This window comes from Pan paniscus, chromosome 3, assembly GCF_029289425.2.
Source record: "Pan paniscus chromosome 3, NHGRI_mPanPan1-v2.0_pri, whole genome shotgun sequence".
NCBI classification, from domain to species: domain Eukaryota; kingdom Metazoa; phylum Chordata; class Mammalia; order Primates; family Hominidae; genus Pan; species Pan paniscus.
Window position 1 is genome coordinate 56,996,208 of NC_073252.2, and position 23,689 is coordinate 57,019,896.

At 40.4% G+C, this 23,689-nt stretch overlaps 1 protein-coding gene across 7 annotated transcripts; it reads left to right on the forward strand.

The window, feature by feature from the left end:
- The first annotated feature begins 501 nt into the window (after positions 1–501).
- On the forward strand, positions 502–23,118 carry LOC100993710 (cytochrome c oxidase assembly protein COX18, mitochondrial). Of its 7 annotated transcripts, none has more exons than XM_063603790.1 (6): positions 642–1,129; positions 2,318–2,418; positions 5,017–5,180; positions 5,524–5,645; positions 8,507–8,618; positions 12,135–23,118. In XM_063603790.1, exons 1-6 carry the CDS (start codon positions 797–799, stop codon positions 12,260–12,262), a joined length of 960 nt encoding a protein of 319 aa, XP_063459860.1. In that variant the 5' UTR covers positions 642–796; the 3' UTR covers positions 12,263–23,118. The 7 variants fall into 7 exon arrangements, with proteins under 7 accessions (XP_034814571.2, XP_063459860.1, XP_008969896.3 ...); XM_008971648.5 differs by having other exon boundaries at positions 668–1,129; positions 5,521–5,645; positions 12,135–12,394; XM_008971647.6 differs by having other exon boundaries at positions 691–1,129; positions 8,507–8,614.
- Positions 23,119–23,689: the final 571 nt, after the last annotated feature.

Below are 23,689 nucleotides of genomic sequence, written 5' to 3' on the forward strand. Positions count from 1 at the left end.
GGAATTCACCGTACTGCCAGTGAACTGCCAGTGATAGTTTCCCTTAAATAAAGAGATGACACTTTTACTATAAGATTTTTGCTGCTATTTATCATGGAAGACAAAACACCGAAGAAATTCAGTTTGCAGGTGGTGGTCAAAATACTAACTGGAACAGATGGGCCAATTAAATCTACAAGAGACTGAACTATCCCTCGTGCTTAACACTCAGGGTCAGCAAGAAACATGCGTCTCTCCACAAGCAGGTACTTTAGCAACGTGTGACTCTTGAGTATGATAATCTATCGTAATCGCTAACGGAAGCAATCAGGTGCACGTAAAGAGGCTGGGGATCAGCTTCTGGTCACAAAAAACCGAGCAAGGATAATTCCACTACAAATGACTATTAGCTTTAGTGAAAAAGAATGGTAAGTTAGACGGTGTAGATGAACTTTACAAGGCGAGAGCTCCCTAAAGAACACCCAGCCTGGCGGAGGGCAGCAGGCTCCACCCACGTCTCTGCAGTTTTGGTCCGGCCTCGGACTAACTACACCCCAGCAGCGGGAAACTTTCGCGTGTGCGCAGTAGGCCTATCCAGTGCCGCGTGGGAAAGGCGGGACTTTCCTATCTCTTGCGTCACATCCACTGCGACGCAAGACGTCACCGGCTTGACTGGGAAGGTCAATCGCGGCTGCAGGCAGGCGCGCATGCGCTTTATGCCCGCTGTTGCTGGCGCGTGCGCGTATCAGCCTTGGCTGGCTGGTGTATGTCCGCTGGATTGTGAGGCCCGGGATCTGGGCTCCGCCGTGGTGCAGAAATGCTGTGCCGGCTCGGCGGTCGGTGGCTGCGGCCGCTCCCTGCCCTGCAGCTTTGGGCTAGGGACCTGCCGCTTGCGCCGGTTCCTACGAGCGGCGCCAAGCGCCCCACTCTCCCAGTGTGGGCAGTGGCACCAGTCTCGGCAGTACATGCGAACGGCTGGTACGAGGCCCTGGCCGCGTCTTCGCCGGTGCGGGTTGCGGAGGAAGTACTGCTCGGCGTGCACGCCGCCACGGGCCTGCCCTGGTGGGGCAGCATTCTGCTCTCCACCGTGGCCTTACGGGGTGCTGTCACGCTGCCTTTGGCAGCCTACCAGCACTACATCCTGGCCAAGGTGAGGGGCGCCGAGCCGTGCGCGTACCCTGCGCTGCAACCCCTGCGGCGGAGGAAGGCCGACATTCACTCAGGGTTTTCGATCCCACGATGTTGCCTTCTGCAGTGCTTAGAGTTTAATCATCGTGACCATTTCATTGTGACCATTTTAGCGTTAAAAAAAATTGAACTAGCATTAGGTGTGTTAAATAAGATACTTTGTGACACGTGTACCTGTCATTTCTTTTGTCTTACTGGATTTGTGCTCCAAGCACAAGTGGTTACTATACTTGCTCTCGGGGAACGGAGACAAAGAAATCAGTCGCAGAAGAAATTGTGTTGGCGAAACCTACAAAATTTATGTCTTAAAAGTTTAATAGCCAGTATGTCTGCAGTGTCTTTCGTCCCAAAGTATTCCAGCTGGTCTTTCTTATTAGGAAGAAACTACTAGACTAACAGTTTGCGAACTTGTTTCCTCTCCAGACCCGACTAAGACTGTGTCTGGTTGGTCGCAGTTACTTGACCTTTTAATGCTGAATCCTTTTTTCTGAGGAATCAGGCTAGCAGTACCTTCCTTGCCTACTTCACAGCGTTATCAGAGCAAGTCAGATAATACGGGTTAAAGTGCTTGATTATTCAAATTGGGATATTTCAAAAATAGTGGCTTTCTTGTTTTCAGGTTGTGAGCATGGGGAAAAAAAAACCGGAAACAAAACAGGAACGGAATCAGCAGCAACATTAAGGCAGTGAGCCATTTTACAGGAAGAATGAGCACAGGGCAGGAATAAATGTTATTTTTACTTTTGATTTGTGGCTATCACAGTGTATTAAAGGTTCTTAACAAACTGCTGTTTTCTCCGCTTACGTTACTAGGAAATCTAGAGATGGAACAGTAAAGCCCAGGGTGCAGTTCTTATCTAATATTTGTAACCCTGTGAAGTAGGTGCTGTTATATATTTTATATGTGAGGGAACATGATTTTAGAGGTTAAGTTACTTGCACAGGATCACATGGATAAGTATGCATTGTGAATTTGGTTGTGACTGAGGACATTTTAAGCAAATTAACATCTTGTGCTTAGAATTAAGATTTCTTGATATGATCAGTAAACTACATTTTTAAATGACTCGAGGGAATAATGTGAAAGATTATGAGTCATTATGAATAAAGATCCTTTATGTGCTCATAACAAAACCTATTTTTTAGCTAGGTGGAAAATTTGCAGCCAGAAATAAAAACTATTGCCAGGCATCTTAACCAAGAAGTTGCAGTTCGTGCAAATCAGTTGGGGTGGTCCAAAAGAGATGCCAGGTAAGCTAATTATATCCACGTAAGACCATACGCACACATACACACACACACACACACACACTAATTGTGATGTTAATTATAAGTTTGAGTATTCTGTAGTTTTGGCAGTAAAGTATTTCTTTTACTTTATATATATATATATATATATATTTTTTTTTTTTTTTTTTTTTTTTTTTTTGAGACGGAGTTTTGCTCTTGGTGCCCAGTCTGGAGTGCAATGGTGTGATCTCGGCTCATCACAACCTCTGCCTCCCAGGTTCAAGCGATTCTCCTCCCTCAGCCTCCCAGGTAGCTGGGATTAACAGGTATGCACCACCATGCCTGGCTAATTTTGTATTTTTAGTAGAGATGGGGTTTCTCCATGTTGGTCAGGCTGGTCTGGAATCCTGACCTCAGGTGATCCACCCTCCTCAGCCTCCCAAAGTGCTGGGATTACAGGCGTGAGCCACCGTGCCGAGCCTACTCTTTTATATTTTCATAAGTTATTAATATGGCATGATAGTTTCATATGCTGGACTGAAAGCAAAGAAATAAATAGATAAAGATAAGAGTATGTTCCTATTCTTTAGGGATTCCAGCCTATTGAAAAAGACAGACCTGTAATCAAATAATGATGTCAGTGAACTAACTATTATATAAAGATGATGTACAAGGAGCTAGATCATCAAGGAAAGTCAGGGCAGGGTTCACAGGATGAAGGTACTTTGCCATTCTTTTGTGATATTGGTCAACAAATGACACAGGTTATTTACAATCTTGACCTTTTGGAAAAGATACAGCAGGTAATAGCCTACAGGAAAGAGGAGGTAGAAAACAAGTGCCACAGTAGAAACACTTTGATAGCTAAGATGCTGTCTATCCTTTGTGGTTATTCTGTGCAGTTGTCTGCCTGGGTTCTTGGAAAGTCCCAATCTAAGGGTGCTTGATTGCGCCCAAGGATGTCTGCATTCATTCACTGGGAACTTACAAGCCCTCTTGCTTCAATCAACTCCTCAATCAGTTTCCCAAACTCTAATCCTTATTAGACTGCGAAAAATTATTCTCCTTTTTACAGCAATGGAAAAAGGCCTTTGTGGTATCAATCTGTGTTATGTGTATATTATTAACCATATATTTTTATATAGTTGTACATTTCCCAACTATCTTTAATACGAGATTGTGTCCTATATTTAGTGTTAAAAAGATCTGACATTTTAAAAAATCGTGGTGATAGCTTAATGTCTTTATTTGGTAAAAATTAAAAGTTGACCTATAGGTTTGAAATTTTACTGATCAAAGAAGTCGAAAGCTTCAGCCATAGGCCAAAAGAACCAGATTAATAGCTGCTTGCCTGGGTTATCAACGCAGCCTAGATAAGACTTGTGGCACCTTGCTTAAGCAGTACTGGCAGGATGGTTGTGCAGATACAGCCTTACAGATGTTTCTTTCTAGGAGGAAACATCTGAGGGCTTCTGGCATTTTCTTTTCTTTTCTTTTCTTTTTTTTTGAACAAGACAGAATCTCCCTGTGTTGCTCAAGCTGATCTCAAACTCCTGGCCTCAAGCAATCCTCCCACTTTGGCCTCCCAAGTAGCTGGAATTACAAGTGCAAGCCACAGTGTTGGCCAGCTTCCTGCATTTTCAATAGTATTAAGTCTTGAAGGGTGAAAGACAGTGTGTCAGATAGACAGCCAGGAAAGTGGGCTTTCCACACAGATGATATAATACAGTACTTCCAAAGGCATGCCTATGCGGAAGTCTGATTTGTTGGATGAACTAAAGTCATTCAGACCAGAATATGCAGGTGTCTAGAGGAGTAACGAGATAAAATTGGAAGAATAGGCAAATGTGAAATTATGGAGGACCTAGAATGTCTTTGTGTACTGTCTTATTATACACTATAATTTGACTAAATTCAGAAAAACTATTGAATGCCTCCTCTGTACAAAATATATGATACAGGAGATTTAAAGATGAATAAAATAGAACACTGTCCCCTAATCTAAGAATACTTTAGTTTTTGTTTTTTAACTCCTATTCTCTTGGACCTGAAGGAAGACTGTATTCTAAAAAGTAAAATTTCAGGAAAAAACAGTAGTAACTAATATGGTTAACAGAGAAACAGATTAAAAATATCTTTGTGAGATAGTTGATTGAAAAATGGAGACTATTTTGACAGGCCAAGAGCATACACAGTATAAAACCACATAGCTCCAAAAGGTATATTCAGGGATGAAGTGGTTAAGTTTGGCGGGAGTGGAGAGATTTGATTAAAGTTTGCTTTTAGCTTCCATATTTCCAATATTAATTGTAGTTATACCATGTCAGTAGTGAAATTTACTTTTAAAGCCTTATCAGCCAAAGACCACCAGAGACAAAGCCTGTAGTCTGACAATTTCAGATTGTTATGTAACTTGTGTACCATACTGTAGAAGTTTTGATAAAAGGCTTTATTTGCCTGTTGTTTAGGCAACTCCTTAACATGCCTGTGACAGCTGAAACCCTTATACAAATCCTTTAGCTAATAACTACAGCAGGCACTATTTGTGCTATGGAAATAAAGCACAATTCTTAGATGACATTTTCTCTTTCCCCTTTTTTCCCCCTAACCTCAATCTAGGCTCACTTATCTAAAGAATATGAGGAGGCTAATTTCAGAGCTATATGTGCGAGATAACTGCCACCCTTTCAAAGCCACTGTGTTGGTTTGGATTCAGCTTCCAATGTGGATCTTCATGTCTTTTGCTCTCCGGAATTTAAGCACGGGGGCAGCACATTCAGAAGGTAATTATTGTATGTCTTCTCCCAAAGAAGTTCTCTAACATTGTCTTTGTACTAAAAAAAAAAAAAAAACAAAGCATACTTTTCATAATTAGGATATGTTTACTATCTTCCTTATAAGGGTATAGAATTTAAAGTCTTAAGTGTAAACAGATTGGTTGTGTTGTGAACATTTTGTATTGAGAAAATATATATATATTGTGAGTGAAAAACTGGAATAAATCCAGTGCAGATCTTTCCTGTGAGGGACACCTTATTGGAATTGTCAGACTACTTATTTATGTCTTATATATTTTTCTCTATTTTTAGGACTTCTATTGTTTTATTTATAAAACTATTTTAGCAGGTTTTTCTGTTCAGGAACAGTTAGCTACTGGTGGAATTCTGTGGTTTCCTGACCTCACTGCACCAGACTCCACTTGGATTCTGCCTATCTCTGTTGGCGTCATCAATTTGTTAATAGTGGAGGTCAGTAGTTTTAAATGAAATTTGTTTGCCATTTATGGGGATTTTTGTTGCTGCTGTTTTGACTTCAAATCTGTTTTTGTTTGAGGTGGTGAAGATAGCTCTGAGTTAGAAGTGAGATCCCTTGGTTCCTGGTTCCACGTCAGGCATTGGCTTAGGCCTGTCCCTTAACCTCTCTGGGCCTCAGAACTCTCGAAATTAAAGTAAAAGCACTAGTATACTTCCAAGTCTCTTTCAGCTTCAAAATTATATGATTCTGATACACAGAATTTTGTGACTTGCTTTTGGCAAAAACAGTAATAAAGATGCCCAGTCAATCTGGTTGTATTCTTAAAATAGAGTGATGTTCCGTGTGTGTGTTTAATATGTGAATTTGTAGGCGGAGAACACAAGTCAGGCCCTGACTGCTATTTTCTTGCTTTATGACCTTAGAAAAGTCATTGAGTGTCTTTATAAGATGAAATGGGAAAAACATACACATAGAAAATGTGACCTCTCAGTCATGTCTTTTTTTTTCTTTTTTTTTTGAGATGGAGTTTCGCTCTTGTTGCCCAGGCCGGAGTGTAATGGCGCAGTCTTGGCTCACTGCAACCTCTGCCTCCTGAGTAGCTGGGATTATAGGCGCACACCACCACACCCGGCTAATTTTTGTATTTTTAGTAGAGACAGAGTTTCACCATGTTTGCCAGGCTGGTCTCCAACTCCTGACGTCAGGTGATCCACCCGCCTTGGCCTTCCAAAGTGCTGGGATTACAGGCATGAGCCACTGTGCCCAGCCCTCTCAGTCATGTCTTAACCCTTATCACAGGCTGCTTTACTCAGCAGTTTAGGGAAAGCGTGCATATAATTTCATAAATTGTTCTCAGACTCTGAGTAGAACAGACTGGACTGGAAGAAATCTTAAAAATGATTTACCTCAGTAGAGATCTCCCAGACCTCATGACCTCTGATCCCTGTTTGTGAAATCTAATATACGCCTTATTCTTTCAGATGAGGAAAATGGAGATGATAGAATATAAGGTCTTAAGTGAAAGTTTCTTGAGGAAAGACTCTACCTTTAGTCCAAATATGTTTCCCTAAGAGCACTAGCACAGTCCCCTGTGGTTGGTGTTCAGTGAATATTTGGTAGAAAGAAGGAAGTGATAAGCACAAGGTTACAGTGAATCAATGTCAATCCCCTAGTCTTTTCCTCTATGTCATCTAAAGACTAATAAAGGTGTTTTCATAGCGGGGCATGGTGGCGTGTGCCTCTAGTTCCAGCTACTTGGAAGCTGAGTCAGGAGGATTGTTTGAGCCCAAGAGATGGAGGCTGCAGTGAGTTGTGATCCCACCACTGTACTCTAGCCTGGGCGACAGAGAGAAAGACCTCACCTCTAAAAGAAAAATAAAAGCTTATTAAAAGCTTATTCTTACTCAACATACACTATGTGCAAGGCATTGTGTTTTTTGTTTGTTTGTTTGTTTTTTCTTGAGACAGAGTCTCACTCTGTTTCCTCGGCTGGAGTGCAGTGGTGTGATCTCCACCCACTGCAACCTCCACCTCCCAGGTTCAGGTGATTCTCTTGTCTCAGCCTCTCGAGTAGCTGGGATTACAGGCGCCCGCCAACACACCCAGCTAATTTTTTGTATTTTTAGTAGAGACTGGGTTTTACCATGTTGGCCAGGCTGGTCTGGAACTCCTGACCTCAAATGATCCGCCCGCCTCAGCCTCCCAAAGTGCTGGGATTACAGGTGTGAGCCACTGTGCCTGGCCATAGGCATTGTTATAAGCAATTTACATAAATCAACTCATTTACTTCTTGGAATAACCCTGTGAGCTAAATATTATCCTTTTTTAATGCAGAGAAAGTGAGGCATAAAAATGTAAAACTACGTAGTTTGGCTCTAGAGTCATAATTATGGAGAAGTCTTTTTTTTTTTTTCCTCATTTTCTTTTTTTTGGAGACGGTCTTACTCTGTCACCCAGGCTGGAGTGCAGTGGCGTGATCTCAGCTCACTGCAACCTGTGCCTTCCAGGCTTAAGCGATCCTCCCACCTCAGCCTCCCTCCTGAATAGCTGGGACTGCAGACATGCCACCACGCCCAGCTAATTTTTGTATTTTCTGTAGAGATGGTTTCGCTATGTTGCCTAATTGCCTAGGCTGGTCTCAAACTCCTGAGCTCAAACAATCGGCCTGCCTGGGCCTCCCAGTTCTGGGATTACAGGCCCCCAGCCTTACGCAGAATTCTTAAGTGGAGCTTGAAGAATCCTGTGACAGTAGCTACCGTATAAATCATTGTTAAGTGGAGCTTGAAGAATCCTGTGACAATAGCTACCATATAAATCATTGCCCTTGTTTTTTGGTACAAAGTGTGAAAAAACCTCCGTTTAAGAATTTGACATAATTAGTGTTTTTTTGTTGTTGTTGTTGTTGTTGTTTTTAAGAGACAGGATCTTGCTGTATTGCCCAGGCTGGAGTGCAGTGGCATGATTATAGCTCACTGTAGCCTCAAACTTCTGGACTAGAGTGATCCTTCCACCTAGGCCAGTTATTAAGATTTTTAAAAGATGGATGATCAAGCTGAGTGCAGTGGTTGGTGCATGCCTATTATCCCAGCTACTTGGGAGGAGGAGGCGGGAGGATCACTTGAGCCCAGGAGTTTGAGACCAGCCCTTAAACTGGTCTCAGTTTGATAGCAAGACAGGTCTCAAAAAATAAAAAGATGATCAGCCATATAAATTAATCAGTGTTTTGTGTGTATATATATAACTTTTATTAAAGTGTAGATGGAGGCCAGTGAAAAATCAGTTTATATTTTAAAGCTTGTCTGATTTAATATGCGTTTTAATAATCATTATGCATGTATATGTTCTACCCCTTCAGATTTGTGCTCTACAAAAAATTGGAATGTCTCGTTTTCAGACGTATATTACATACTTTGTCCGTGCAATGTCGGTGTTGATGATACCAATTGCTGCAACGGTACCCTCAGTGAGTAAGCACCAATATTGTTTGTAGCATGTGCTAAATCCTCTCTGACTTTAGCTTAGACTGGCTGGGATCCTGCCTCTTCTTTTTTTTTTTTTTTTTTTTTGAGACAGAGTCTCGCTCTGTCACCCAGGCTGGAGTGCAGTGGCGCGATCTCGGCTCACTGCAAGCTCCGCCTCCTGGGTTCACGCCATTCTCCGGCCTCAGCCTCTTGAGTAGCTGGGACTACAGGTGCCTGCCACCACGCCTGGCTAATTTTTTGTATTTTTGGTAGAGACGGGGTTTCACCATATTAACCAGGATGGTCTCGATCTCCTGACCTCGTGATCCTCCCGCCTCGGCCTCCGAAAGTGCTGGGATTACAGGCGTGAGCCACCGCACCTGGCTGGGATCCTGCTTCTTCTGCTGAACTTCCTCTGACTACTTGATCCCTTACCAAATCAGTGTTTCTGTGGTAACTAATCTGTCTCTATTTCTTGCCTTTTTTTAAATTTTGCAATGTGTTTTGCATAATACCATGAATATGGTATTTCTTCCATTTGACTACTTGGTATATTGAATTAGTTCTGCCTATGTAGACTGGAGCAAAGAATTTAGCACTTAAAAAGAAACAAAACAAAATGCTAAGACCATTTGGGTTTGTGTATGGTATTATTTAATCTCATAACAATTCTATGAAATAGGTAAACTTGTCCCTGTATATACCTAATTAATCTTTATAGAAATAGAAAAAGAAATGGTTATGTTTGCAGTTAGTTCAGTCTTTTGCATGTTTCCCACAAATACTTTAGAAGTTTCTAAGGAGGCAAAAGCTGTGTTAGGTATATCTCCATGTTTACTCAGAGCCAACACATAAAGTGGAATTCAGTTGTTATTAATAGTTAGGGTGTAGCATATATAAAACTACCTCACAGTATTTTTTTTTTTTTTTGAGATGGAGTCTTGCTCTGTCACCCAGGCTGGAGTGCAGTGGCGCAATCTCAGCTCACTGCAACCTCCTCCTCCCGGGTTCAAGTGGTTCTCCTCCCTCAGCCTCCCTAGTACCTGGGATTACAGGCACACGCCACCACACTTGGCTAATTTTTGTATTTTTAGTAGAGGTGGGGTTTCGTCATGTTGGCCAGGCTGGTCTTGAACTCCTGACCCAGGTGATCCACCTGCCTCGGCCTCCCAAAGTGCTGGGATTACAGGTGTGAGCCACCACGCCTGGCCCACAATATTTTTTATAGGAATCTAAAACAGTATGTTTTTGCTATCAAAATCTATTTTTTAGGCTATTACTGAACATAATACTGTCATTAATCCTATGCAGAATAAGTTTGTTCATCTCTAAAATAGATATCATAATGCCTGTGAGAATTAATGAAATGAGTGCCTGTTAGAGAACTTTTTACATAAAGTAGTAGTGTTGTAAAATACCCTGTAAAAGTAGAACAGCACAGATTCACTACATTTCCACAGAGCAATCATACCAGCTATATACTGAAGAACGCCTCAGATAAAATAAAATACGAGCAGTTAAGTTTTAATGAGGGATTGAGTTCAAAATGAGTAACAAGAGATCTAAAACACAATGCCTTAAATACCCAAAATTTATCCTGTCAATTATAGGAAATCTGATTAAGCAGCTTAGGGATGATGAGACAAGTCCATGAAGATGAGAGACCCAGACTGCTGCTCTCTTTCTGCTTTGTTATCCACAGCCTGTGATTTCAAGGCTACACTACGGTCATGGCTGTTAGAGCTTGTTATCATGCAGGAATAGAAAAGGGTGCCTCAAGTGCAGTCAGCCCCTTTTAAGGAGACTTGCCAGATGTTCCACCAAACAGTTGTGTTAACATCTTAGTTTTATGGCCACCCCTCACTGCAGAAGAGGCAAGGAAATATAGTCTTTTTTTTTTTTAGATGACAGCCTACTCAAATAAAAATTAGGATTTTGTTACTAAGGAAGAGAGGAGATTGATACTTAGCTGGCAACTTATAGTCTGCTGTAGTTGGCCGCAGGTTCTTTTTCTTTTGGTGGATAAATCAGATGATGATGATAGCCAATATTTATTTAACACTGACTTTGTGCTAAGCACTGTTTTAAATGGTTTACATATTTTACCCCATGTAATTGTCCCAGCAGCGCAACGATAAAGGTACTATTATAATCTTCACTTTGGTGATGAGGAAACTGAGGCACAGAGAAGTTAAGTAACTCATCCAAGGTCACTTAGCTATAAGTGATAGAGTCTTAACACACATCTAAGCAGTTTGGCTCCTCCTCTTAACTACTGTGCTAATCTACCTTTGAGGATGTGCTGCTTTCTGCCCCTAAAGACTGACTTTGGAACAAATAACAAATGTAAGTGCTGAATGTGGACCACATACTTGCATACCACTCTACATGAATTATCTCATTTATTCCTCACAGCAATCCTCTGAGGTAGATGCAGTTACTGTCCCCACTTTATAGATGAGGAAACTGGAACAGAAGGAAAATAACTTACTCAAAGTCAAATAGATGGCAAGTAGGATTCAAATTCAGGCAGTTTGCCTCCAGGACCTAGACTTAACAACTGCATGATTTTGTTTCTGGGGCCTGATTACCTTCTGATGCTAAAGAAAAGTTTGGAACAGGTGTAAGTATAGGAATATTTCAAGAGGTTGTAGAACTTCATATTGACCTAAATAAATGGTCACCGGGGGCCACAGACCAGTACCGGTCCATAGCCGATTAGGAGCCGGCTGACAGCAGCAGGTGAGTGGTGGGCAAGTGAGCCTTACCACCTGAGCTCCACCTCCTGTCAGATTAGCAGCATTAGATTCTCATAGCACGAACCCTATTGTGAACTGCACAGGTGAGGGATCTAGGGTGTACACTCCTTATGAGGATCTCATTCCTCATGATACGAGGAATGGAACAGTTTCATCCCAAAATCTTCCTCCTGTCCATGGAAAAATTGGCCCCTAGTGTCAAAAATGTTGGGGACCACTGCTCAAGATGGTAATACAAAAGAAATTTGGAGATAATGCTGAGGCTGTTTGTCTCAGAAGAAGGCAAAGAAAATGCATTCCTTACTACACTGAGAAACTGGCTGTTGGGAAACATTTGGAAGATAGATGACTATATGGGGAAAATTAGGTGTAGGGAGGCTAAGTTTGCCATCATAAATGCCACACTTCCAGCATTCTACCTTCAGTATGTAAGCAGCTGGACAGGACTTTTGGTGGGGAAAAAGTTATGTTCCATTGTCGAAGAAGGGAGATAAGATCTCTCTTGAGCCTCTGCCTAGGAGCTTCTCTCTTTTTACTTTCTACCCTAAATACTTCTCTTTTTCCTTTATTTTTGCTTTTTGGTCTGTCTGTAACCTTTTTTCCCTGTCTATTAAATCTATCCCAGGAATCTAGTAGCTGCTGCAAGTCTTGCTTAGTCTTGGCATACTTGTATTTACAAAGATTGTCATTTTCTTTTTTATTGTCTGGACTGTGATGTCCTTGTAGAATTACAGATGCTAACATTTATGTCTTCTCTTTATAGTCAATTGTTCTCTACTGGTTATGCTCCAGCTTCGTGGGCCTTTCACAGAATTTGCTGCTGCGTTCTCCTGGATTTCGCCAACTTTGCCGAATACCATCGACCAAGTCAGATTCAGAAACTCCTTATAAAGACATATTTGCTGCCTTTAATACCAAGTTCATTTCAAGAAAATGACATATTTTCCAATAATTTTGAAACAGTTGCAGGAGTCACTATCATTTTAATGTATTTAGACTTAGAAATTCAGATGTTACTTGATTTCCTTTTATTTAAAATCATTAACTTCATGAAATATTGTAGGTTAAGATGTAATCCAGACCAGGCACAGTGGCTCATGCCTGTAATCCCAGCACTTTGGGAGGTCGAGGTGGGTGGATCACCTGAGGTCTGGAGTTTGAGACCAGCCTGGCCAACATGGTGAAACCCTGTCTGTACTAAAATAACAAAAAAATTAGCTGGGCTTAGTGGCAGGTGCCTGTAATCCCAGCTACTTGGGAGGCTGAGGCAGGAGAATCGCTTGAACCTGGAATACAGAGGTTTCAGTGAGCTGAGATCACCCCATTGCACTCCAGCCTGGACAACAAGAGTGAAACGCTATCAAAGAAAAAAAAAAAGATGTAATCCAGATATATTTGACAGTAATTAAAATCTTTTAAATGTTATAAATGCAGTATGTTTGTGAAAGTATTAGAATAGAACCAAAGTGCCTGTCTCTGTTTATAAAGTTACAATTTGTTAGAGCTACCAGAACTTTGGAGAATAGGGTTAGCTACTGAATGATGGCAAATTAAACTAAACAATACTGCATATTACTGTTTTGTAAAATAAGAGGATCAGTGAGATGATTCATGTTTTTTTTTTTTTTGAGATGGAGTCTCACTGTGTCACCCAGGCTGGAGTGCAGTGGCGCAATCTCAGCTCACTGCAACCTCCATCTCCCGGATTCCAGCGATTTTCCTGCCTCAGCCTCCAAGTATCTGGGATTGCAGGTGCACACCACCACGCCCAGCTAATTTTTGTATTTTTAGTAGAGATGGGGTTTCACCATGTTGGGCAGGCTGGTCTGGAACTGCTGACCTCAACTAATCCACCCGCCTTGGCCTCCCATAGTGCTGGGATTACAGGCATGAGCCACCTCACCCAGCATTTTTTTTTTTTTTTTTAATTTTTTTAATGAGACAGAGTCTCTCTCTGTCACCTAGGCTGGAGTGCAGTGGCACGATCTCGGCTCACTGCAACCTCTGCCTCCCGTGTTCAAGCAATTCTCCTACCTCAGCCTACTGGGTAGCTGGGACTACAGGGGTGCACCACCATGCCCAGCTAAGTTTTGTATTTTTAGTAGAGATGGGATTTCACCATGTTGGCTAGGCTGGTCTTGAACTCCTGGCCTCAAGTGATCTGCCCACCTTGGCCTCCCAAAGTGCTGGGATTACAGGCGTGAGCCACTGTGCCCAGCTGAGATGTTTCTTATTATTTTGGAGGTGGAGAGGATTTTAGACCTCTTTGAGCATCTGAAAAAAGGCTATATATGTATGGTTTTCTCTTCAGAAAAATCTTAAGACTCACAATATGGGGACTTCCTTGTTACCAGGAAGATTTTCTGGCAATTCCTAGTTAATAAATCTTATTCTAATGGAACGTACATTGATCTTGAGTTAATGCGTGGTTGAAAAAGAAAAGCGGGGGCAACTTGAAATATATGCAGTAAAGTAGTCCATGCATACAAGTCCCTAACATGGTAGATGATGTTGCCTCCCGGCCCTGCTCAGAAAGAATACAAAAAGTGTACATTCCTTTTTCTATAATTTAAGAAGTCTGGAATACAGAGTGTAACACTGTGTACTGCTAGCACCCAAAGTGGAAAATCTTAAGCATTCAGATTGTTTAGTCAAAGAAGAAAACCAGAAGGGCAGTTGCCTATTGAGGTGATTTTAAACCTGTTTATTTGTAAGGATTAAGTACCCTAATAGGCTTAAACTATGATAGAGGTTTAATACAGAAAAAATTGACAGGTATTATAAATTGTGGATCCAGTTACTTGCTTATTTAATTTGTAAAGAGGTAAAATTAGCTCTGGTTGAGATATCAAGTATGGCAGGTATTTGAGAAGGCTATAAATCATAATTTTCATTTAGTTAAAATATGGACCTGATTCTGGGAAACCCTATCATTCCATCTCAATGTTTTACAATAAAATAAAAACTAAAGTGAAATTCATTAGTCATTTCTTTGATTGATGTCTCTTAAATTTTAGTTCACCTGCTTAATGAAGTTATGACATTTTTTAATAGAAAAAATGTACAGCATACAGAGGTAAGAATTCTGCTTCCCTGAGAATTTATTTTAGACATAGATGGTGGCAATTAAGACTAGGTTCTTTTTTCATACAAGTTCCTAGTCCTGGTTTCTGACTGTCCTATTGGGGCAATTGTGCTTTCCAACCACATTGAAGGAATTGAAATATCCTCATTATTTGTGGATTTTATATTTGTAAATTTGCCTCCTTGCTCAAATCTATCCATAACCCCAGAACCAGTATTTGCACAAGTGCTTTTGAGCCATTTTTAGGCAAAAATGTGAGTCACCTCCCAACAGAAGTGAAACAAATGGTACTCTGCCTTCTAGTTTCAGCTCTCATACCATAAACATGTATCCTTTTTGAGTCTACTTAGTCCCATCTCTTCCTAATTTCTGTTCTTTTCGTTGGTGATTTTACTGTTTAAAATGGCCTCCAAATGCCCTGCCGGAGTGCTTTCTGATGTTCCTAAGCTCAGGAAGGCTGTGATGTGCCTTAAGGAGGAAATAAGTATATTAGATAAGCTTCATTCATGCACAAGTTATAATGCTGTTGGCAGAGAGTTCAGTGTTACTGAATCAACAATATGTTGCATTGATCTGTTGACAAAAACAAAGCTTGCAGAAACCTAACCCTGTATGTTTTCTAGGAGCAGTGGTTTGGTATTCACTACTTCAGTGTTTGTGGACTTTATGGAACATAAGTACCACAAATAATGCAAATTGACTATATTTGCAGCGTGTACAATCAAGGATGCAGAGGCAGAAATGTGTGTGCAGCTTAGGTCATAGTAAAAAGAGGAAAGAATTTGAGGAAAATTTTGCCAGTTACATATTACCTCTGGAATAACTTTGCCTTTGCCGTGTGTGTTACTGTGTACACTCAGATATTTTTCTCATAATGGCCTTTGCCGTGTGTGTTACTGAGTGAGTACACTCAGATATTTTTCTCATAATGGCATGAGGGAAATCAGTCTCCTTTTCCCATTGTGTTTGTCACTTTTGCTGAGACGCAAAAAATAACGTGCTATGATATTGTGAAATATGTATTTGGTCTTTATCCCCAATCCCTGACATCCAGCGGAATCTGCAGAGTTAAGTGTCTTTTGTATGCTCGTGTGATGACTGGTGGCTGGGGGCCCCTAGAAAGTTTCAGGATAGGGCAGATCCTTGTGGCCAGGAGTTCCAGATCAGCCTGGGCAACATAGTGAGACCTTGTCTGTACAAAAAAGAAAGTAGGAAAAAACATCTTTGGTTTTTCCTATCTCCAGATACTTCCTTTTCAAATAAATGAATCTTCTTTCATGTGCATAATTTACCTTGTTTACTGTGAGTCCCCTTGATTTCAAAATGTATATTTGTATCTTTACAAATGTATATTGTGCTTAGTTTCCTGTTGCTCTCCCATTGTCAAACTTTCAAACTTGAAATTTCTTTTCAAATATATACAGGAAGTTTGAGAATACAAGGCCCTTCCTCCAAGATCCCAAAATAATTTCTCACAAGTGGGGGTTGCTGGGATCTTGGGATAAACCCATGTATAAAGAAAACTGGTGTATTATGAACTGAAGTGAATCAGTTACCTGAACTTACCTGACTTCAGGATGGTAAATACTCTTGATTTTTTTCTTCAGGCAGATTTTTTTTAGTAAAGAGCAAAAAATCTGTATTGTATTTCAGAAAATTGCAAGTCTGTGGTCTTATTTCTAACAGTTTGTCATAGCCTGGAGCAGTTCCAGAACCTGAATGAAGTCAGGGCTACAGAACAGGGAATATGCATGCTCTTAAGACCCCTTGATGTCTTGCTGTCTGGCTTGCCTATATCCCCTCAGTTGCTGAGGCTCTGCGCTGGGCCCTGCAGAGTTCAGGAAGGTTTTTGTCTCCTTAGATGAGGACTGTAATGTTTGTGTTACCCTTCCCCACAGGGGTGTTACCCACCCTTCTCGTCCTTACAGGAGATCTGTTTTTCCTGTGGGTCTCATTTTTGTCTCTAGGCCAGATTCACTGTCTTAATGAATGCTTCTCATTTCAAGAGTCAGGAAGGGAGACTCACTCCTGGATCAATTTATAGTATTTATACCATTAGGATACCTGAGTTCAAAAGTATATTAATAGATAGAATTGGCGTATCTGAAATGATCCCAAATTACTTTTCCCTGGGACCGTTAGAAGAGAAAACTGAACAAATCCCATCCTAGTCAGATGTCCTAAGTGGGAAGATGAGGCTTACAAAGGAAAACCAAAATTCTTAATTGCCACCCTCACAGATAACCCAGGAGAAGCTGCAAAGCCTCATTAAGAACCTCGAGGGAAAAGCCAAACTTGGGGAGAAGACTTTTCAGGTACCTTTAACAGCACTTAAGAGCTAAAGACCATATCTTCATCTAAGAACCACCCATTTACCCGTCCAAACCGAAAGAACAGACTTGGAGACCTGAAGAACAGTGGAAGCAAGACTTTTAATGGCAGTCTTGCAAGATTGGGTGTCTGGTGGGCAGGCACACCTGGGGCAGTTACAGCAGGTAATTTATCTCCTAGCACACAAGTCCTTCCCCCAGTTTCTGATTGGTTAAGTACTATGGGATTACAGTCTTCCCAGACATCGCGTAAGTTTCATTATCCCCCTTGTAAGGTTATATACCCCATTCCCTTCCCCCCTTAAGTTTTGATTTCCCAATAATGAAACTTTCTTCCCTTTTATGGGCTGACTCCTCCTCTACATTCCGTTCGTTTATTGTGACCTTCTAGGTGCATGAGCAGTGCGGTTTGTTACATACCAAGGCTGGCTGCCAGTGCTTAGATTTATCATGCCTTGAAAATGGACCATTTAAAATGTTTTCTCACAGTTCACGTCTCAGAGGAGGTACAGAGGTCCTCCTAGATGACATTGGGAAAATTGTAGTTTGTGTGAAAAAATGAGTGCCCAAAAAAACCTTGGTACCTTCTGTGTTTTGCTCCTATTTTTTTTTTATTGGACGCATAATCTGCTTATATTTTGCACCTATTCTTAAATCACACTTATACCTTCATATTTTATTCTTTTAAGAATCCCAGGAATCACCTTTTGTTTTTTTTTTTAGGAGTCACCTTTAAAATTGCCTATATGTCAGATTTAAGTCCCAGAAGCAGTAGGAATGCAGACCCTAGAAAAAAAATTAAAGAATGTAGTTTATTTTTTCCTCTGGGGTGTTAACTGCAGCTACTACAGAATGCAGACTTTGGAATTTCAGGCATAACATCTGAAACCATGCAAGAATTTAGATTTCTGTATTAAAGCTAAATAAAGCTTCATGTAAATATGGTGTAAAACAATGCATTATCATTATAAACACTGTGCCTTACGAGCTGGTTCAAGCAGAACCCAGATAATTGGAAATTATATGAATTTATAGATTTTCCATTTGAACCTTATTAGTGTTGCTTAAACTTGTAATAATGGATATTTTCTAGTTATCTGTTTTCTTTTTTTCATACACTGTGATTGTATTTTATGAAATCATTTGGTTTTGGGAAGTTGGAATTTCCTAAAGCCAGAGCATTAAAGTCAGATAATTTTATTTACCCAAAAGTTTCTGGAACGCTGTGGTTCTGTACTGTGTATACAACTAATATAAGAATATAAATTTATATAAAAATAAAAATACAACTATATAAGTAAGAATTTGATCTATGTACAGTTTAAGCAAAGCCCTGAAGACCCTGAATTTATGTGTATTCTTCTGCTAGTGATAGGGAATATGAAGATTCGATATCTCCTTGATAACTCTTAAGAAAGTAAAAAGCGAATCGTTGAACCCAGGAGGTGGAGGTTGCAGTGAGCCGAGAGCACGCCACTGCACTCCAGCCTGGGTGACAGAATGAGACTCTCTAAAAAAAATAATAATAATTAAAAACTACTAGTGTGATGCAGCTAATGCTAAGTGGGAGAATCCCTTAGATGGGTAAACCTTGATGGTACAGTTTGAATGTCTTCTTCAAAACTCATGTTGGAACTTGATCTCCAGTGTGGCAGTATTGAGAGGCACGGGGCCATTACATGGTGATTGGATCATGAGGGCTCTCTTCTCATAAATGGATCAATTGGCTTATGGATTAATGGGTTATAATGGGAGCAGAGCTGGTGTCTTTACAAGGAGAGGAAGAGAGACCTGAGCTAGCACTTAAGCATGCACATCCCCCTCACCATGTGGTACCAGGCACTGCCTCAGGGCTCTTCAGAGTCCCCACTAGCAAGAAGGCTCTCACTAGTTGTACCCCCTTGATCTTGGGCTTCTCAGCCTCCATAACTATAAGAAATAAATTCATTTCCTTTATAAATTATCCAGTTTCAGATATTCTGTTAAAAGCAACAGAAAACACTTAGTATAATGAAACAAGATTAAGTTGATCTGAGAACCTTATAAAATTTAAAAGTTCATAGCTTAGAAAAAGCAAGATAAATTTAAAAAGCTTGCTCTTTGAAAAGCTTTGCTAAAGGATTTAGCAAATTTTAAGAACAATTACTGAGTATATGACAGTATATTTTAATCTTAATAGAAATTAAATCTTAGGTGAAAAATTAATCAGCAAGAGAGCATGCATGTGAATCCTGTTTATAATTATGTATTCAACATTCTAGATGGATCACATAGTTTCAAAATAAAATTGTACATAATTTTGAAGACAGCCATTTGGTTTTTTGTTTGTTGGTTTGTTTTTGAGTGGCGCAATCTTGGCTCACTGCACCCTCTGCCTCCCAGGTTCAAGCGATTCTCCTGCCTCAGCCTCCTGAGTAGCTGAGACCACAGGCATGCACCACCATGCCCAGCTAATTTTTGTATTTTTAGTAGAGACAGGGTTCCGCCATTTGGCCAGGCTGGTCTCAAACCCCTGACCTCAAGTGATCTGCCCACGTTGGCCCCCCCAAAGTGCTGGGATTACAGGCGTTAGCCCCTGCACTGGGCCTATTTGAGTGCTTTTTATCATCTCAAAATAGAGTAGACCCTCCTCTCTCCACACCTGAAAGCCGTAATGTTCTAAGAGCTTCGAACTGACAGCTGCTAGGATGCCAACGAATAAAGCAAACTGAAACCGAACTAAACTGTTCATCAGGTAAGGACTAACAGCCACAGAGAGGGAGCTATTGGGTGACTCGTGAACAAATTGCCTTGAGTGAAAACCGTCAGTGGAATACAATCCAAAAGCAAAAGGAATTCTTAGAAATTTTGAACTTTATGTAGTAATTATATTGCTGTTGTTAATAATGCATTTTTAAAAAACTTTTAGTAAATAATTATGTTTATTAGGTATATTAGTTTGCGCTGCTTATTACCACCAAGAGAAAGATATTGAAGAAATCTGTTGGAGATATTTTACATCTTTTTCAAAATTTTCTTTTAAGATTGTGGAAATTAGGATCAACCCAAAGCCAAAATTTTGATAAACTAATTTTTTAATCTGGCTTTAGAGATTGCCCCTAAGGAAAAGGATTAGTTCCACCAAAAGAGGATCCTCTTTCTCCACAGTTCTCTATCCCCATGCTCAGAAAGCCTAGCCTTCATATCTGTTTCAACTAAGTCCCTCCACAATCCCAATTAAGAACTATATATAAGGCCGGGTGCGGTGGCTTACACCTGTAATCCCAGCACTTTGGGAGGCCGAGGCGGGTGGATCACGAGGTCAAGAGATGGAGACCATCCTGGCCAACATGGTGAAACCTCGTCTCTACTAAAAATACAAAAATTAGCCAGGCGTGGTGGCACGTGCCTATAATCCCAGCTACTTGGGAGGCTGAGGTAGGAGAATTGCTTGAACCCGGGTGGCAGAGGTTGCATTGAGCCAAAATCATGCCACTGCACTCCAGCCTGGGCAAAAGAGTGAGACAATGTCTCAGAGAAAACAAAAAACAAAAAAAAAAACACTACATATAAAAGCATTTTGATCCTGGTTGATGTACATCCATAGGAACCACAAGGTTGGCAGGGTGCAGTGGCTCACTGCCTGTAATCCCAGCACTGGGAGGCTGAGGTGGGTGGATCACTTGAGGTCAGGAGTTCGAGACCAGCCTGGCCAAAATGGTGAAACACCATCTCTACTAAAAATACAAAAATAAGCCAGGTGTGGTGGCACATGCCTGTAATTCCAGCTACTCAGGAAGCTGATGTAGGAGAATCAATTGAACCTGGGAGGCAGAGATTGCAGTGAACCAAGGTAACTCCAACTCCATTGCATTCCAGCCTGGACAACAGGAGTGAGACCCTGTCTTAAAAAAAAAAAAAAAAAAAAAAAAAAAAAAAAAAAAAAACCACAAGGTCTGGCTGATAGCACAAGAAAAGGAAAAACAAATAGCAGGCAAGGAACAGCTACAAAATTTTCAAGTTTTGTTAATCAACTATATTAAAACTAAGGAAGCACTTTCCTAAGAGGCCTTGCCTACTTCTCACAACACTAACTTTTTGGAGGGCTGTAACTTGAACATGAGGGAGACAAAACTTTACCCAAAGAGTGAGTAACAGAGGGACCATGTTTCCTTGTGTTCTACCACTGACTACCTTCTTTATTGACCGGTGTTTAGGTAAGTGTTGCAAGGTAGCCTTACTTTCAATTGCCTAGTCCTATACTGCTGGTTTTGTTTTATAAAATAAGGACTTTTTTTGTGTTTTAGAACAAACGCATCAATGGAAAGACCTGAAATAAAAATCAGTGCTTCAAGAAAGCAACCGCAACCATTCCTATTGAATTATTCTAAGGCAACAAAAGAGAAATTTCTATCCTTTTTTTTTTTGTTGTTTGTTTGTTTTGGAACACAGATTTTCACTTGGTCACCCAGGCTGGAGTGCTATGGTGCAGTTTTAGCTCACTGCAACTTTGAATTCCTGGGCTAAAGCAATCCTCCTGTCTCAGCCTCCTGAGTACCTGAGACTACAGGTGCATGCCACCATTCCCAGCTAATTTCTAAAATTTTTTGTAGAGATGGAGTCTTGCTACATTGTCCAGGCTGGTTTTGAACTCCTGTTCTGGCCCCAACACCTGGCCCAAATTTCTATCCTTGAAGATCTCTGCTAGAATTTCATTAGAAAGAGGCCACTTTGGAAAATGACCAATTTCTATCTTTTCCATTTTGAGATTTCACAGGCATGCTTCTCTCTCTTTGTACCTCTGATGAGGCAATTCTTAATACATTTGTTTTGCCTTAACTGGGAATTGGGAAGGCAGTATTGTATTTAATTTAGCTTTGATTTTTGTCTTTTGGGAAAATTGTAGCTCTGCAGGACAACATAAAAATGGAATATGAAATATACCTTACTATATTCATTTGATAGCATTTGTGTTTTTGTATATCTGCATGTTCCAACTGTTGCACAATTAATAATTTGAAGAATTTTTTTCTAATTATAAGCTTCTGTGAAAGGGCCACATGCACAAAGCAGCCCCCAAATGCAGAAGGACCCAAGGAACCAAAGAACAAGGCAGACAAAACCAGTTTGCAGTAAAGGATGATTTATTGGGGAACTTAGAGATGGAAGCATGGTCTTGGGCAGCAGCAAGACAGGTAGGCCTCTGCATCAATACTCCCCAGACCCAGGGCTTTTATACCATAAGGAAAGGGTGTACATGCTGTATAGAGACAATTAAAGGCAAACCTCCAGAAGAGGCAAGACTGCTATGTGGTCATAGCCTATAATTTCTGTGATAACATCAAGGTTGTTTGGATCTAATGGCCGGCATGTTCTTACACTAAGGACAGTAAATAAAATAGGACTCAGGAGGCGTCTTTAGGACTGGGGTAATTAGAAGTCAACATGGCAGATTAGCATCCAAGATAGAGTCACTTTTATTGCCACAAACCTCAAGTTTCCTGGATTTTCAGTGAATGATGGATGCCTCTGAGGGTGGACATACTAAAAATATAAAATCTGTACCTATAGAGAGAATTTGCAGCTTCTTCTATGCTATTTAAAACTTATTTCGTGGGCTGCTAAAAGTAAGAAATTCTCCTCTTGTAAAGTTTATTATAGAAGCTTCAGTTGTGCTTATAAATATTGTTTTTGAGTACAGATGTTAAATGTTCTATTTTGTGGTCCAAACAAAAACAAGTTCCCATTTAAAATTAAACTCGCAACAAAATACAATCTTAAAATGAAATATCTTCTTCCTCATCTTTATTTCTAATCCCCTCCCCAACAGAGAGAAAGACTTACAGATGAATTATTGGAACTTATACTCTATATCTATGTGATAATGTGTTATTTTACTTAAAATGCAGTCAATCCTCATTATTTACATATTATAGGAGTGAGTTATAATGCTGTTGGCTGTGAGTTCCATGTTAATGAATTAATATATAGCTTTGTTTTTTGTGTGTTTCTATTTGAAGACATTAATATATACATATATGCACATTTATATGTATAGTATCTATGTATGTATATTTTATATACGGGCATACCTTATATTGCACTTTGCTTTCGTGTGTTTCACAGATATTGTGCTTTTTACACATTAAGGGATTGTGCCAACCCTGCTTCAAGCAAGTCCATCAGCCCCATTTTTTCCAGTATCATGTGCTCACTTTGTGTCTCTGTGTCACGTTTTGGCAACTCTTGCAATATTTCACACTTTTTCATTATTATATCTGTTATGGTGATCTGTGATCAGAGATCTTAGTGTTTATTTTTTAATTTTTTAAAATAAACTATATATGTATGTATATTTTTTGTAGCGATGGGGTCTCCCTATATTACCCGGACTGGTCTCCAAGTTGTGGCCTCAAGTGGTCCTGCCACCTCAGCATCCTAAAGTGCTGGGAATACAGGTGTGGGCTACCATGTCTAGCTCGATCAGTGATCTTTGATATTACTATGATCATTGTTTTGTGGTGTCATGAAACATACCCCTATAAGACTAGTGAACTTAATCCATAAACGTTGTGTGTGTTCTCACTGCCCCAGTACTGGCCATTCCCCCGTCCCTTTCCCTCTCCTTGGGCCTCCCTATTCACTGAGACATAACAATATTTAAATTAGGCCAATTAATAACCTTACAGTGGACTCTTAAGTGTTTAAGTGAAAGGAAGACTGACATATCTCATTTTAAATCGGAAGGCATGTCAAAACCCAAGATGAACTGAAAGCTAGACCTCTTGTGCCAAACAGCCACATTGTGAATGCAAAGGAAAGGTTCTTGAAGGACATTAAAAGTGCTACTCCAGTGAATGCACAAATGACAGGAAAGCAAAACAGCTGGATTGCTGACATGGAGAAAGTTTTAATGCTCTGGAT